Source organism: Salmo salar, chromosome 29 (genome assembly GCF_965601325.2).
Source record: "Salmo salar chromosome 29, fSalSal1, whole genome shotgun sequence".
In the NCBI taxonomy this organism is placed as follows: domain Eukaryota; kingdom Metazoa; phylum Chordata; class Actinopteri; order Salmoniformes; family Salmonidae; genus Salmo; species Salmo salar.
The window spans coordinates 23,577,215-23,594,323 of NC_138319.1; the positions used below are offsets into that span (position 1 = coordinate 23,577,215).

The 17,109-nt window shown below is 42.7% G+C and overlaps 1 protein-coding gene across 1 annotated transcript in view; it reads right to left on the reverse strand.

The window, feature by feature from the left end:
- Positions 1 to 17,109, reverse strand: part of scn5lab (sodium channel, voltage gated, type V-like, alpha b) — a 190,623-nt gene that overhangs the window by 17,010 nt on the left and 156,504 nt on the right. Inside the window, exons 19-20 of the mRNA XM_082970748.1 lie at positions 13,814 to 13,937; positions 3,499 to 3,653 (exon numbers count right to left, since the gene is read on the reverse strand). Of these exons, the coding sequence (XP_082826874.1) occupies positions 3,499 to 3,653; positions 13,814 to 13,937 (279 nt within the window). The remainder of the gene's footprint in view (positions 1 to 3,498; positions 3,654 to 13,813; positions 13,938 to 17,109) is intronic.

The following is a 17,109-nucleotide window of genomic DNA, read 5'->3' on the forward strand; positions in this document are numbered from 1 at the left end:
ATTTTAACATGGAAATAGCTGTTCTGTCATTCAGCCTGCAGTAGCAACCAATGTGTGGTGTTCAATGCCTACATTCCATGAGCCTTTTGAAAAAACAAAACATGCAGGGCTTGACATTAACCTGTTTGTCCACTTGTCCCTCAGACAAAGAGGTGACTGAAAATGTTGTGTTTGATGCAAGAAACCACTTTACAAAATAAAAGAAATGATTATTACCATTCCATTATTACAGAGAATCAGACAAATGCTGCTACGCTCTGCCTATTCGCTAGCTTAGCTTATTCAAGACTGTCTCAAAATACAGCACTTCCCCTTTAAGACATAAAAAAACTTTACCTGACTCACTTCTCAAAGATGGCTAGAAATGCACACATTTTGTGCTCTTGTAGGAAGCAACCAGTGGTGATTTTAGCGTGTCAATCTCGGTGGGGAAAGCTCAAAAACATTTGTTAGATGCATGCCAGCAAAGAGCTCCCAAGTGGCCCATTAGTCTAAGGCACTGCATCTCAGCGCAAGAAGCGTCACTACAGTCCCTGGTTCCAATTCAGGCTGTATCACATCCGGCCGTGATTGGGAGTCCCATAGGGCATGTGCACAATTGGCCCAGCATCGCGCGGGTTTGGCAGTCATTGTAAATAAGAATTTGTTCTTAACTGACTTGCCTAGTAAAATAAAAGGTTAAAAAAAAGCCACACAACACTTAACAATACATTCATTGCACTATAACAGTGCACACAAGCTGTTACGGCCTACATAAAGCTGTCCCAACACCAGAGCTTTCTTTTCAGCACAATGGAGTGCACCTTTACCACTGCTACACCTGGCTATCAGCAGAGCCTTGTCTGGCAGCGAAACAGTTCATTCAGCCTCATTTACTGCCTTTAAAAAAACATAGCCGATATGGCTGACTTGCTTAAACAAATGTGGTTTCTACTGACAATTGAGATGTACAAACTATGGCATACGGGGATGACAAGCAGAGGAGAGGGAATCCGTAATTTTGATTAAGACATTAATGAGCGAGGTAGGACGGACGTAGTCATTATAACTATTTGTTCAGCACTTTTGAAATTTACAACAACAGAATTCAGAACATGGGCCATTCTTACAGTATTCTCCCTGTATACGAAGTCAAAACCGCCGGATAAATAAAGGGGGCATATAAGCAGACAATGAAAGCTCTTACAATGTTCAATAATAACATTTATCTAAAACAGGCTATAGGCTACATGTGCACCACCAAGTCAGAACAGTAGGCTAAGTTATGAGGGGAAAGGGACCAAATTATGAGTGAGGAAAATGGGCAACTAACAGCTTACTACACAACATACACTTAGTATTACTTTCTTAGCTACAGTATACATATATCCCTGGCAAATTACATAATTTATGCAGCCGCATACAAGACATTTTTGGACTCACCTTGTTGTGTTGTGCTCACTTGAACAGGAAGGTGGCGTGGCGGTCCTTCTCGTGGGAAAATTTTGTCATCAAACTTTGACATCAAAGTCTGGCATTCTCTGGATTTATTGTGCTTTCAAGACAACTGAGAACTCTGAAAAAAACAATTTCCCCAGTTGGTGCTCATTCTTTTCAGAGTTCCCAGTTGTCTTGAACTCACTGAAGTCTGAGATTTCCCAGTACCAAGTTTCCATTTGTTTAGAACGCGGCAGAAGTCATGCTGGATTGACAGCATGGCCAATGTATTCAACCTTTTCTGGCCTATGGTGTTGAATGTTTATCCTTTGAGCTTCGAAAAGAGACCCTTATACACAGACTTGGACCACACACACACTCCCCTGAATAGTAAGCTAGTGATTGCTTTGAAATGCTTGCAGTTAGACACTGATTCCTTCCAAACCACTCATTGTTGAATTTGCAATTTCTAACTTGTTGTGTAATGTTTATGGCCGATGAGCACCGATATGTTTTATCTATAATTTCTCTTCATATGACAAGGGTTGAAAAGGATTTGCAAGTAGATTGTCAACTTGATTCATGATGATGACTGCTTGTCTAGCTTACTAGTTAAGATTTTGAAAGGATAATAGTAGTGCCCGCAAAACACCTGTCTCAATGTCAACAGTGAAGAGGGATGCTGGCCTTCTAGGCAGAGTTCCTCTGTCCAGTGTCTGTGTTCTTTAATCTTTTATTTTTATTGGCCAGTCTGAGATATGGCTTTTTCTTTGCAACTCTGCCTAGAAGGCCAACATCCCGGAGTCGCCTCTTCACTGTTGACGTTGAGACTGGTGTTTTGCGGGTACTATTTAATGAAGCTGCCAGTTGAGGACTTGTGAGGCATCTGTTTCTCAAACTAGACACTCTAATGTACTTGTCCTCTTGCTCAGTTGTGCACCGGAGCCTCCCACTCCTCTTTCTATTCTGATTAGAGCCAGTTTGCGCTGTTCTGTGAAGGGAGTAGTACACAGCTTTGTACGAGATCTTCAGTTTCTTGGCAATTTCTCACATGGAATAGCCTTCATTTCTCAGAACAAGAATAGACTGACAAGTTTCAGAAGAAAGTTATTTGTTTCTGGCCATTTTGAGCCTGTAATCGAACCCACAAATGCTGATGCTCCAGATACTCAACCAGTCTAAAGAAGGCCAGTTTTATTGCTTCTTTAATCAGCACTACAGTTTTTAGCTGTGCTAACATAATTGCAAAAGGGTTTTCTAATGATCAATTAACCTTTTAAAATGATAAACATGGATTAGCTAACACAACGTGCCATTGGAACACAGGAGTGATGGTTGCTGATAATGTAGATATTCCATAAAAAATCAGACGTTTCCAGCTACAATAGTAATTTACAACATTAACACTGTCTACACTGTATTTCTGATCAATTTGATATTTTAATGGACCATTTTTTTTTTTTTCAATATATATATATATATTTTAGCTAAACAAGTGGGGCTCAAATCAGGTGGGGCTTTACATATAGGCCTACTGCAGCTCTGTTGGGTTATGGAGCACCAGTCAGTGTAGAGTATAGGCCTGAGTCTTGACTGTCAATACAATAGAATCCTACTCCAATGTGCTCTGCCTACAAGAAAATTGCACACTTAGTTTTGCATACTAGATATTGCACAGTTCGTTTTGTTTCGGTATGTTACATTGAAAGTGTCTAATATTGCGTTGATTCGATTATACTTCTCACAGTAGAACGAAACGTTGATAGTGTTAACTAAAGGGGAAAACTGTAGAAAGTTGGGTGAAGTTCAATCTCGTGCTTATCTGTGTTGGCTCATATTTCTTCTGCGCTGCAATCTGAGGGGAGCTGCCCTCAGTTTAGGGGGAACATTGGTAACAAACATCTCACACAGCCTGAGGCCTCTACCATATTACAGTAGCCGTTCGTGTCAGACTGATCTGGGGCAACCTCTTCCCCGGTTTCTCTCCCATAGCCTATCCTGGCAGATTAACCAGTCAGCAGGCAGAGCAAACCGCCCGGTGCCACTCCCACACAACCCCTACCCAGCATGCACACTGCTCACCAGAGCACCGCTGCTCAGCAGGATCATGAATATGATGAAGGACTCGAACCAGCTGTGCTCCACGATCTGAAAGCAGGTCTTCCTTAACCGCCACCAAGCCTGGCCCAGGCCCTCCGTGGTTTGGATATCACAGCACTGGAAATGGCGTAAGCACACTGGGGAAGATAGAGAGAAAAATCTATGTTTTAAAGAAATAATTAAAATTCGAGTTAATGACAAGCGTTGTGACACGTCATGTCTCTTTCTTCAAGTTTGTATTGAAGGCCAACATTTTCCAGATGCATTTAAAGTAACTGTCCAGTGAAAATCTGTTATATTCTGTTAACTCACAATCAAATAATGTTGTTGATCAATCCTATACTCATATTTGTGACCAAAACATAAATTGGAGAAGAAACACTAAGAAAAACACACAAAAATAAATCTTCTTTTTCTTCATAGATCATGATGTCATGTTGGCTCATTGGCTGAGCTGTCCAATCAGCGGTCTACTGAATATTTTGTATGACCGTTATACGCCCACACCATTCTGTTGTTGTGGTACGTCAACACCATTCAAACACAGAAAAGTTTTTTAACATACTTAATTACAATTTTCGGGAAGGAAAACTATTTAATTTCTAATAAGGAATTAATTATAGGCCATATTTCATAGAAATCTGGAAACACTGGACAGTTACTTTAAGATGTGTTTGCATAAATACTAATTGAATCAACCAATTTATTAATACACCTAAAGCAGGAAGTAATGTCAGGAAGTAGTGAGCAAACAGAGATCATAGCCCCTGCGAGCGCTAGCTAGCGCACCTTGGACTACTTATACATGCTACCGCTTCAGCCTAGCCAGGAGGATAAGGACCCGGTGTCTTTGCTAATCTCACTGCTTCACTCGGTAAGAGACTGTGGTTTTGGAGCGACATATTCCTGGTATCAGTGACTCTTTAAAAGCTTTCCAGCCAGAACAATGGCTCGGGCTGGCTGCTATGAAATCGCATTTGCGACGTCGACCCATAATGTCCGCCGAGTCGACCCGGACTCCTCCATTACAGTCATCTGAGCCCCCCGTCCAAATGAATTTATTGCCTGTAAACTTAATAATGACGGGATTATGGCAACGGACCACTTGCAACTCAATTTGTAACGACGCTCTCAGGGTCTTTCTTGGAAACCGTGGACGTTTTAGCGCCCTGGCGCCGACGTCTGCCAAGCAATTAATGGCCATCAAGAAGAAATCAAGAGGCCCTATTGACTATACATTTACACTTATCGGCCTGTCGATATACGGTTAGACCTCGGATTAAAGGCATTTCCTATGGGATGTAGATTTTTGGGTTCTTTGAGAGTACAAAGAATGCAAAATGCCTTTGTTGAAATGCTGCTACATTTTCTCTTGAGTGTATGAAGGGTCCCTCTGGTGATTAAGTCCCTCAAACTATCATTAGACAAGTCCAGAGAGTTGTGGTTTGTTAGCTTGGCGGTCATTTTGTATGAGAAGCCATTAGTAATGGCACTGAGCAAGAGAGACAAAGCTTGACATAACCAATGTGACATTAAACGTAAACGCCTTAAACGTAAACATGGGTCCTTATGTACAGTGCTTTTAGAAAGTATCTACACCCCTTGACTTTTTCCCCATTGAGATGTTTTGTCACTGGCCTCCACACAATACCCCATAATGTCAAAGTGGAATTATATATTTTTTAAATATTCCCAGTTAACACGAATTTTAAAGCTGAAATGTCTTCAGTCAATAAGTATTCAACCCCTTTGCTTAACAAGTCACATAATAAGATGCATGTACTCACTCTGTGTGCAATAATAGTGTTTAACATGATTTTTGAATGACTACCTCATCTCTGTACCCCACACATACAATTATCTCTGGCGAGCAGTGAATTTTAAACACAGATTCAACCACAAAGACCAGGGAAGTTTTCCAGTTTTTCGCAAAGAAGGGCACCTATAGGTAGATGGGTAAAAAAAGCAGACATTGAATATCCCTTTGAGCATGGTGGAGTTATTAATTACACTTTGGATGGTGTAGCAACATATCTAGTCACTACAAAGATACAGGAGTCCTTCCTAACTCAGTTGCCAGAAAGAAGGAATACAGTCAAGGATTTTACCATGAGGCCAATGGTGACTTTAAAACAGTTACAGAGTTGACTGTGATAGGAGAAAACTGAGGATGGATCAACAACATTGCAGTTACTCCACAGTACTAACCTAATTGACAGAGTGAAAAGAAGGAAGCCTGTACAAAATAAAAATATTCCAAAACATGCATGATATTTGCAAGCAAATTAACTTTGTTTGGGGCAAATCCAATACAACACATTACTGAGTACCACTCCATATCTTCAAGCATAGTGGTGGCTGCATCATGTTATGAGTATGCTTGTAATTGTTAAGGACTGGGGAGTTTTTTTAGGATAGAAAAGAAATGGAGTGGAGCTAAGCACAGGCAAAAACCTGGTTCAGTCTGCTTTCCACCAGACACTGGGAGATGAATTCACCTTTCAGCAGGACAATAACCTAAAACACAAGGCCAAATCTACACTGCAGTTGCTTACCAAGAACACAGTGAATGTTCCTGAGTGGCAGAGTTACAGTTTTGACTTAAATCTACTTGAAAATCTATGGTAAGACCCGAAAATGGTTGTCTAGCAATGATCAACAACCAATCTGACAGAGCTTGAAGAATTTTGAAAATAATAATTGGCAAATGTTGCACAATCCAGGTGTAGAAAACTCTTAGAGACTTACCCAGAAAGTCTCACAGCTATAATCGCTGCCAAAGGTGCTTTTACAAAGTATGTGGACACCCCTTCAAATGAGTGGATTTGGCTATTTCAGCCACATCCGTTGCTGACAGGAGTATAAAATTGAGCACACGGCCATGCAATCTCCACAGACAAACATTGGCAGTAGATTGGCCTTACTGAAGAGCTCAGTGACATTCAATGTGGCACCGTCATAGGATGCCACCTTTCCGACAAGTCAGTTCGTCAAATTTCTGCCCTGCTAGGGCTGCCCTGGTCAATTGTAAGTGCTGTTAGAGTGAAGTGTAAACCACACAAGCTCACAGAATGGGACCGCCGAGTGCTGAATCGTGTAGCTTGTTAAAATCGTCTGTAGCTTGTAAAAATCATCTGTCCTCGGTTGCAACACTCACTACTGAGTTCAAACTGTCTCTGGAAGCAACATCAGCACAATAACTGTTCATCGGAAGCTTCATGAAATGGGTGTCCATGGCTGAGCAGCCGCACACAAGCCTAAGAACACCATGCGCAATGCCAAGCGTCGGCTGGAGTGGTGCAAAGCTCGCCGCCATTGGACTCTGGAGCAGTGGAAACACATTCTCTGGACGTGATGAATCACGCTTCACAATCTGGCAGTCCAACAGACGAATCAGGGTTTGGCGGATGCCAGGACAATGCTACATGCCACAATGCATAATGCCGACTGTAAAGTTTTGTGGAGGAGGAATAATGGTCTGGGGCAGTTTTATTTTACGCTACAGCATGCAATGACATTCTAGACAATTCTGTGCTTCCAACTTTGTGGCAACAGTTTGGGGAAGGCCCTCTCCTGTTTCATCATGACAATGCCCCCGTGCACAAAGCGAGGTCCATACAGAAATGGTTTGTCGAGATTGATGTGGAAGAACTTGACTGGCCTGCACAGAGCCCTGAGACCTCAACCCCATCGAACAACTTTGGGATGAATTGGAACACCAACTGCGAGCCAGGCCTAATCGCCCAACATCGCTCAACACCCGACCTCACTAATGCTCTTGTGGCTGAATGGAAGCAAGTCCCTGCAGCAATGTCCAAACATCTAGTGGAAAGCCTTCCCCAGAAGAGTGGAGGCTGTTATAGCAGCAAAGGGGGGACCAACTCCATATTAATGTCCATGATTTTGGAATGAGATGTTCGATGGTATCCACATACTTTTGGTCATGTAGTATATTTCTGTATTTTATTTTCAATACATTTGCAAAAATATCTCTAAAAACATGTTCACCTTTTCATTATGTGTTATTGTGTGTAGATGTGTGAGAAAGAACATATATTTAATTATCTATTTTTAATTCAGGCTGTCACATAACAGAATGTGTGACGGAGTCATGCCTGGCCATGCAGCCGTGGGTGAACAGGGAGCACAGGAGGGGACCGAGCACGTACCCCCGGGGGGGTATGAATTCTAACTGAAGGCACTGTAGTTGCCCCAGCCAAACTACAGTGCTAGTGCTGCCTCCTCCAGCTCTGAAACCCTGCTGAACCTTAACCTAAGGAACTCCATGTTTCTTTCAACAGGGAGGTAACAGCCCAAGCTGTTGAGTTTATAAAATGGCCTCCTTTAGGTTGTCAACTTGATAGTTTACACTCAACAGAGCTGGACTGTCTTTAAACAGAAAAAAAACATTATGGGTTTGCAAATTAGTCTACATACAGTATTCCATCAAAGTGAAAGATGATGCATTGGAATATACTGTATTGCCATGGGTGACATTACATCATTTGAACCTAAATCACATGTAGCCTAGGTGTCACTCTTTCCGCTTTAGCCAACTTCTTTAGTTGAATACACAAAAGGGTCAGGTTAAGGTTAAATCCCACACTATTCGGATCCAGTAACAACAACTATCACATTTTTGGCTATTTAACTGAGTTCTACCTGGAACCAAACATTTTTATCTTATGGGGACAGCCACAGAACCATTTTGGAACCCTTTTATCCAATAGTGTAGACAGAGGAATTGTTAGGCTGCTGTAATGTACCAATACATGGGTTGTTCCACCAATTCGGTGCCTTTTGAGAATTGTATGTTGTAACATTTTTTGGGGGGATTTCACCTTATTTTTACATTCTGTCATAAAGAGCAAATGTTCAACTTTATTAAAACCTAGTTTTCCCCTTTCAAGAGGTCAAATAAAAAAAATACCATAGTAATTGCCTATTAAGTGCCAAATTAAGTTACCCTGTCCATAACAGGATTGACGATAATGACACTAAGTAAATAATAATCTTCAGAAATGACTTTGTCTAAGCAACAAAATAACTAGGGCTTCACAATGATAATAATAATGCATTACATTTCTAAGGCGCTTTTTTCTAGAATTTCAAAGCACTTCAAGAGCAAAAAACAATCAAGAAATATATCATGACAGGTCAACCAATAGAGGCCAAGTCTTTGAAAGCTGCATCCCACAAAGTTAGAGAAGGTCAGTTCATGGCTTGAGCGGAGAGAGCTGGTCAGAGTATGGTAGATGATGGTGATGGAGTCTGCTGATGATCTGATATGATAGTGATAATATAATGAGATGATATTGATGGTGAAAACTGACAGACATTTTTGTCTTTTTTTTTTTTTTTTTTTTTTGTGTGTTAAAATCTTCCTAGATGTGACAGAGAGGGCATGGAGGGACATGTCAAAACGCAGAAGTTTTGCACTTTCGTAAGTCTTTCTTCATTTAATGAATTCTCCATGTGGTCGATATTAAAGTGTACTTCATTTAATATAACAGGCTTTTCATATTAAAATACCAAAGGGACGTACTGTACAAGGCACTCTTCATGGAACGACCCACATAGCTCCATGATTTATCTAATTTGATTTATTTTGTGTATTATGGTGGAGCGCCGCCATTTTGCCCTTCTTACACAACCCAGAAATGTGTGAAATATGGCCAAGTAAATATGGCCTCTTCAACTATACTCCAGTGACAGTACTCCTGCTCTATACCAGGACAGTTTTTACATTTTGGGGAAGCACAGAAACATGTAGTGTTCTTAGTATTGACATGGAGACCGTAACAGTGGTGTGGAAACGGAATAGCATACTACTACATGCCTTTATTGGGCATAACTATACTATATTTAAGCAATAAGGCCAGAGAGGGTGTGGTATATGGCCAATATACCACTGCAAAGGGCTGTTCTTATGCTCGACGCAATGTGGAGTACCTGGATACAGCCCATGCGGGTCTATATTGGCCATATACCACAAAACCCTCCAGTGCCTTCTTGCTATTATAAACTGGTTACCAATGTAATTAGAGCAGTAAAATAAAAGTTTTGTCATACCTGTGGTATACTTAAGCTATAAGGCCCTTAGCCGTGGTATATTGGCCATATACCACAAACCCCTGAGGTGCCTTATTGCTATTATAAACTGGTTACCAAAGTAATTAGAGCAGTAAATATACATGTTTTGTCATACCCGTGGTATACAGTCTGATATACCACGCTGTCAGCACATCCGTATTCAGGGCTCAAACCACCCAGTTTATAATGTCTGATATACCATGGCTGGAACCACTCGGCTTGTCAAAGTCGTCTTTTTTGGGGCCACATCTAGCAAACAAACAGTGACACATGAAGCCTACTGTGAGTATCATATGATTGGTAATAAATCATCGTGTCACTAAGAGCCTGCGGTAATGGCGGGATCAGAGTAGGGCTGTTGTGGTGACCATATTACCGCCGCACCGGGGGTCACAAGTCATGAAGGCAGTCAAATTCCACATGACCGTTTAGTCACGGTAATTAGGCTTCTCCAAGCTCTGATGCTGCTGGTCATTAGTAGCCTACCAACCGTGCTAACTGCCTGGTACTCAGCACTCTATTGTACCTATAACCACTCTGACATCAATGCAAATGTGTTCAAAAATTGAATCAAACGCTTCATGAGAGCTCATGTTGCGCAACATTTCTATAGGCTATGCAAATGCAGGAGAAAACTGAGTGATGGCCGCTAATAAAACGAGTAGGATCCCATGAGCTTTCTAGAGGCTAGGCCTACTATATTTATTACTCAACTTTCCTAATATTAAGCACATTGCTTATATTTACAACATGAGTATAGACTACCTGGCAGGCATGAAACTAAACCAGGGTTTATTTTTCTTTTTATTAAGTGAATAGATGACATGTATTTCTTCCCGCTGCCCCTGTTTCGATACAGGTGCATGATAATGGTCCATTCTAAATCAAAGCAAATTTCACATATATTATTTAGTATATGTAAAGACAAAATTAAATCAAGAATAGTCTTATGGGTGACAATATTAGCCTATCACTTATATATTATCACTTGTGAATGATGCCCAGCATAAGAAACAGCCTTTTTTTGCGACTTGGGGAAGATAATTTTTACCATAAAAATGCACCTTTATAATAAAAGCATTACATGCATAATAACATTTTAAGCTAAACGTTCTGATCTGTTGCGTCAGCCACATAGCATAAAAACATTTTTTTGATGCTATTGGTTGTATTAATTTTTAATCTATCGCATCCCACAACTGTCCCAGACTGTTTGGAATATTTATTTATCACACAGAATAGAATAGGTCAACTTTTGTACTATGGGGGATAGTAGATTGACAGGCTAGTGCTTTTGCTGTTTGTGAGGCCTATTCATCTTGTTGGCTGACGAAAAGTAAATGTGGACAGTTCATCCAATATCTTCAATATGCACCTCGGAGCAGAGCAGTTGCATCCCTGATGTGTCTGTCTTAACTTGTAGCCTGTGAGAAAGACCCGATCACGTGACGGAGAGCTGTGTGAGTGAGAGACACTTCGGATTGCGCAGGACGCTCAGGGAGAAGGGCACAACGCAGCACTCCGGCCACAAAAAGCATGGATTTGTTTAGGGTGCGTTACGGCCACAAAGGGGATGCTGCTGTGAAATTCGAGGCATTATCAAGTGTTTGTCAAATTGTAAATGAGAGACTATTGGAGTGTGTACAGCCCACGCAAAAAAACTAAGTAGAGCTCATGCCTTTCAAGCGACTTTTTCAAATCATCATTAGAGTTCCATTTTGCAGCCTTACAATGTATGAAAAAATCAAAACATATAGCCCAACATTTGTAGAACAACTAAAGTTACATTAATAACTCTAAATTAAGCATATAGCAGTACCTATTTCTTTGTTAACCGCTCAACACAGTGCGCTCTCCCTCAAATCATTTGGAGAAAATATTTATTTTATTCAGCTTTGTTCAATTGCTTTCTTCATACTATAAAATAATATAAAATAAGCAAATCTTATAAGCAAATCTTGTCTGCTAAATTAACTAGTGTAGCCCACAGCCATCTTGCATAGCCAGATCAGGATCTAACATAACTAAAATGACAACTCAGAGTATGCTATTCTTTTCTTCTGAAATAGACTACATTTTCTTCATATCATGCTTCTTTAGACTCGTCTAAAATAAATAGTGGGTTTATTGTGTGGAAGCCAGGAGATGCTAAATGTGTTTATGTTAATTTACAGTCAATTACCGTGAGACCGACAGTTATTTGCTTGACAATCACCGGCTGACAACATTTTATGACCACCGCAGCCCTAGATCAGAGTCCTGGTTGCGTTCAAGGAACACAAATGGATTTCCATGGTGATGTATCGAAACCATTAGGCTTGTCACACCCTAATCTGTTTCACCTGTCTTTGTGCTTGTCTCCACCCCCCTCGAGGTGTCGCCTATCTTCCCTATTATCCCCAGTGTATTTATACCTGTGTTCTCTGTTTGTCTGTTGCCAGTTTGTTTTGTTCGTCAAGCCTACCAGCGCTTCCCCCTTGCTCCTGTCTGTTTCTAGTTCCTGTTTTCTAGTTTTCCTGGTTTTGACCATTCTGCTTGCCCTGACCCCGAGACGACCTGCCGTTCTGTACTTTTTGGACTCTGATCTGGATTACTGACCTCTGTCTGCCCTTGACCTGTCGTTTTGCCTGCCCACTGTTCTAGTAATACACTTTTGTTACTTCGACCCTGTCTGCATCTGGGTCTTCTGAAACGTGATAAGGCTTGCATTTTGTATATTATTAAGTCACCTTATATAAATCCCCTGTGTACGACCACCCACGACCCACACCCCTGTGTTTACTAGCGTTATGAGGTATTACACTGAAAGGGATAGAAGGTTTCAGCCTCTATTGTAGTCCACATTATTAAAGGAGTTATGGTGCAACGGTTGTTTCTATGGATACTGTGCTCCCTGTGTAGTCAAATGAACACGTACACATAGTAATATGATACCCCATACACAAGTCAGACTGTATTCAATAAAAACCTATCAGTGTCAGCATTCAGGAGACACCTTTAAACATGAACCTAGAAACACTAACAACTAAATGACTTCCCACCACAACTAGTCAATACGTGTGTAAAAATGAATGCATCATTAAAGAGTGTGATCCCCTAATTAAATCTTGATTCAAAATACGTGTCAACGTTCACAAGACCTTCAGTAATGATTTTCACGCTCTAACATAAACATGTCAAAAGCTTTTTAGAACAACCCCCAACGACGCTGACCCTTTCAATGTACACTCAAACATTTACCACGATTGTCTCGGAGACATAACGTGATTGGTCTAAGTTACCTCAGACCGGCTGAGGGAGTTGATTAGTTGCGACCAAATTTAATTCAGGTAGTCAGTCATCATCAAATTAACCAGAGTCCATTTAGTGTCTGAGATGCCTTTTCAAATCTCTGCTGACACAGGACATTCAATTTAATGCGCCATTACCCTTTCAAATGTCACTTAATTGTTTAATGTTTTATATCAAATGGCCTCCACTTGAAGCGAAAGCCAACTGTTTGGGGTAGCCCAGTGTAAATGTTTAGATTCGGGCTTGCAGTGAGAGTGAGTCAAACCCTATACTAATGTAAGCTGTTAAAAATATACAAATGTTTAGGCTGGACTGCAAAGTTATTCCCGCCATCATGGCATATTATTATACACATTTGAAATTGGATAGAAACACATTCATTGACCTGTTTGACGTGTCTCTGTTTTGATTTCCACATACAAAATAAACAGATTGTCAGGTCTAGTTGCCCATCTTGTTTTTTTCTCTCCAAACATGACATTAAATTATATTCCTTAAATGTGCTTGCTTATACATGTATTTACTTGGTCACATGTATCACTTGTAATACATTACTAGTGCATGTAAATTGTTAGCTGTATGCTTTTTCATGCTGCTACCTCTTGGTGCCACTCCCTTAAAAATACAATGAATTTCTTTGAAGCATGATGTAGTAGAGTACATGATGTAGTAGAGTACATGATGTAGTAGTGTACATGATGTAGTAGTGTACATGATGTAGTAGAGTACATGATGTAGTAGAGTACAACATATCCAGTTTTATTTTAGTAAAGATGTTCTGAAGCAAACATAATGGCGTCCTGTCTCCTTACCGACATTTGGTGTCAGAAGTGGGATCTAAACCCAGCGCTTAGCAACACAACCTCAATGGGGCTCGCCTAACAGTAATGTAACAAAGTCAAATAAACTTTACCATCGGGGAAGCAGTTGTCAGGTTCCATGGTCTCTTCGGCCATCTCTGAATACTCATCCTCTTCCTCCCCTGGCTTCCTCAGATCCACCGTGCTGCCCTCGGATAGGCTGATGTCATCCTTTACCTGAGGATAACAACAAATCAGAGCCATGCTAGATGAAAATAGTTGTTATCAGGTGATTGATGACTGGTGTATTGCTATATTGGTGATTTATTGACAACAGAAGGGGATCTGGTAGATATGGAGAGAGTCATTCAGTCTTTTTCTCCATTTATGAGAAACATTCAGAAGGTTATAATTCTCCCAGTAATAACTACTTCTGTCCTGGTACATATAAAGCCTGGGCACAAAGTCTCATATAGAACCTAACCTGGTGTTACCTTTGTGGCATTTACCATATTGTAACTTACAGCACATCTTAATCTTTTGCTTGGAAAGCGATAATCTGCAGCATTTGTTTCAATCTAATCTGGCAAAATCAAATCAAGCTATCAGCGATCTGGACTGATATTATAGCATGATAGACAGAAGAGGTGTAGTCGGCTGGATATTTAGACAGAATACAGGCAAGCTCCTGAAACTCTTTAGATGGGTATTCAGTGTGATATTTGTTTCTCCACACATACTGTATACTGTGTAAAGCTAGAGGTTACAGTATTCACCTTTTACAGTAAGCACTGAGGAAATACATTGCCAAGCTACTTGAAGACACACTTCAGTAACCCTGCTTAATAATATACCATCCATTTGACATTGTGTGTCTGTTATGTAATCAGTGTCGGGTGTATGTAATCAGGGTGATGTGACAGAATATCCTACCCAGGATATTCTGTCTGGTTTCTGGCTCTAGCTCTTCCTTCCTGTTGTTGACGCCCTGCAGGCTAACATGTGATCACACTCTGGGTCCTGTCATGGTGGGGCAGGGTTGGACACGAGCTCATATTGCTATGAGCTCCAGATGTGTGTGTCCATACACACACACACACACACACACACACACACACACACACACACACACACACACACACACACACACACACACACACACACACACACACACACACACACACACCACCCCTCACGGTCACAGTCCCGACACTGACTCCCCTCTCACCACCCAGCCCCCTCAGGGTCACAGTCCCGACACTGACTCCCCTCTCACCACCCAGCCCCCTCAGGGTCACAGTCCCGACACTGACTCCCCTCTCACCACCCAGGCCCCTCAGGGTCACAGACCCGACACTGACTCTCCTCTCACCACCTAGCCCCCTCAGGGTCACAGTCCCGACACTGACTCTCCTCTCACCACCCAGGCCCCTCAGGGTCACAGTCCCGACACTGACTTTCCTCTCACCACCCAGGCCCCTCAGGGTCACAGTCCCGACACTGACTCCCCTCTCACCACCCAGCCCCCTCAGGGTCACAGTCCCGACACTGACTCTCCTCTCACCACCCAGGCCCCTCAGGGTCACTGTCCCGACACTGACTCCCCTCTCACCACCCAGGCCCCTCAGGGTCACAGTCCCGACACTGACTCCCCTCTCACCACCCAGCCCTCTCAGGGTCACAGTCCCAACACCAACTCCCCTAATGTTTTTTATAGTCAGTGTATATCTATATATTTTTTATGATATACTTTTGTTACCTTGTACATGGAAAAATGCTGCGTCTACTTTTGAACTAAATATTTGCCCTGGGACACTGTGGACTGTTTCCAGGGTAACTGTAGTGTCTGTGCTGCAGGTGAGGTGACAACACCAGAGTCAAGAAGACAGTCAAGCATAAACTCAGAGTAAAGTGTGGGTAGAGGAAGTTCCAGGGTGACAAAAGTCAGCTTTGGGCATAATGAACCCTCAACGTTAAATCATTACTTAATGCATATCTGTTATGTATGGTACGACGTGCTGTACGTCATACTGTACGTTGTTATGGTTTACGACAGTGTGCTGCTTTATGGATGAATGGGTTGTCAGGATGAGTGGCACATGTCATTAAACGACAGAGTGATGTACAATGTGAAACCGTGCAGACGTGCGTTCATCCATCCAACTGTGCCTGGAGTCAGTTGTCTCACTGGAGGAGCTGAAGCAAGCATCGGAACAGGATCCCACACTGTCTACCCTGCGCACCTACATACGCACTGGATGGCCAGCACACGTGCCGGAAGAGCTGGCGACTTTCGCCAGGGTGAAGCACGAACTGTCTTGCTGGGAAGAAGTCTGTGTCTCTCGAGGGTTTTGCACTGTGGTCCCAAGTGGTCTGCGTGCGCGTGTTCTATCCATGGCGCACGAGGGGCACTTGGGCATAGTGAAGGTCAAACAGCGATGTCGAGACCTTGTGTGGTGGCCAGGCATCGACCACGACATTGAAGCCCTGGTCAGGGATTGTGCTGCATGCCTCCTCAGTGGGAAAACAGGACAGTCCGCCCCACCCCCCCTGCAGCCTCTCGCATGGCCGTCCCGCCCCTGGGAGCACATCCAACTGGACATCTGTGGCGAGATCCATGGTCACGCAGTCCCTCACCATCAGCGCTTCCTGGTGGTGGTGTATGACCTCCACTCTACGTGGCCAGAAGTGGTTCCTGTCGGAACTGTCACAGCACAGGCCATCGTGGACATCCTAGACAGCCTGTTCACAAGGTGGGGCCTGCCCCTCACCCTTACCACGGACAATGGGCCCCAGCTAATCTCTGCCGAGTTCTCCTCATATCTCAGCAACAAGGGAATCAAACACATCCGCACGGCCTACTACAACCCACAAGCTAACGGAGGGGTGGAACGCTTCAACCAAACGCTGAAGAACGGCATCAGAGCGCACCTGGTCCAGGGGTGCACGTTCCAAACTGCTTTGAATCAAACGCTAATGCACTACAGAGCAAGCAAACACACAACAACACAGGTCTCCCCGGCATCCCTCATGCTAGGTCGTGAGATGGAACTGCCACTGGACAGACTCAGAACACAGAGAGTTGCAGAACCGGCGACTAGGTGCACCCAAGAACAGCAGGCAGTGACCAGGCACCAAAGAGCAATGAAACAGCGTTTTGACAAGGCACACAGGGTGAAGAAGTCGATCATCCAAGTGTCTGACTGGGTCCGAGCCCGACGGCCTCAGCGGTGCAACAAAATGGCCTCATTCTGGTCGGAACACCTGCAGGTCAGTCGACAACTGGGGCCCGCCACATTCATGTTGAGCAATGGATCACGCTGGCACGCCAGCCGCCTCAGGAAAGTCCCTGCTCCTCAAGGAATACGAATGCACACAGAACAGACATGCAGGCCAGAGACGCCACCGG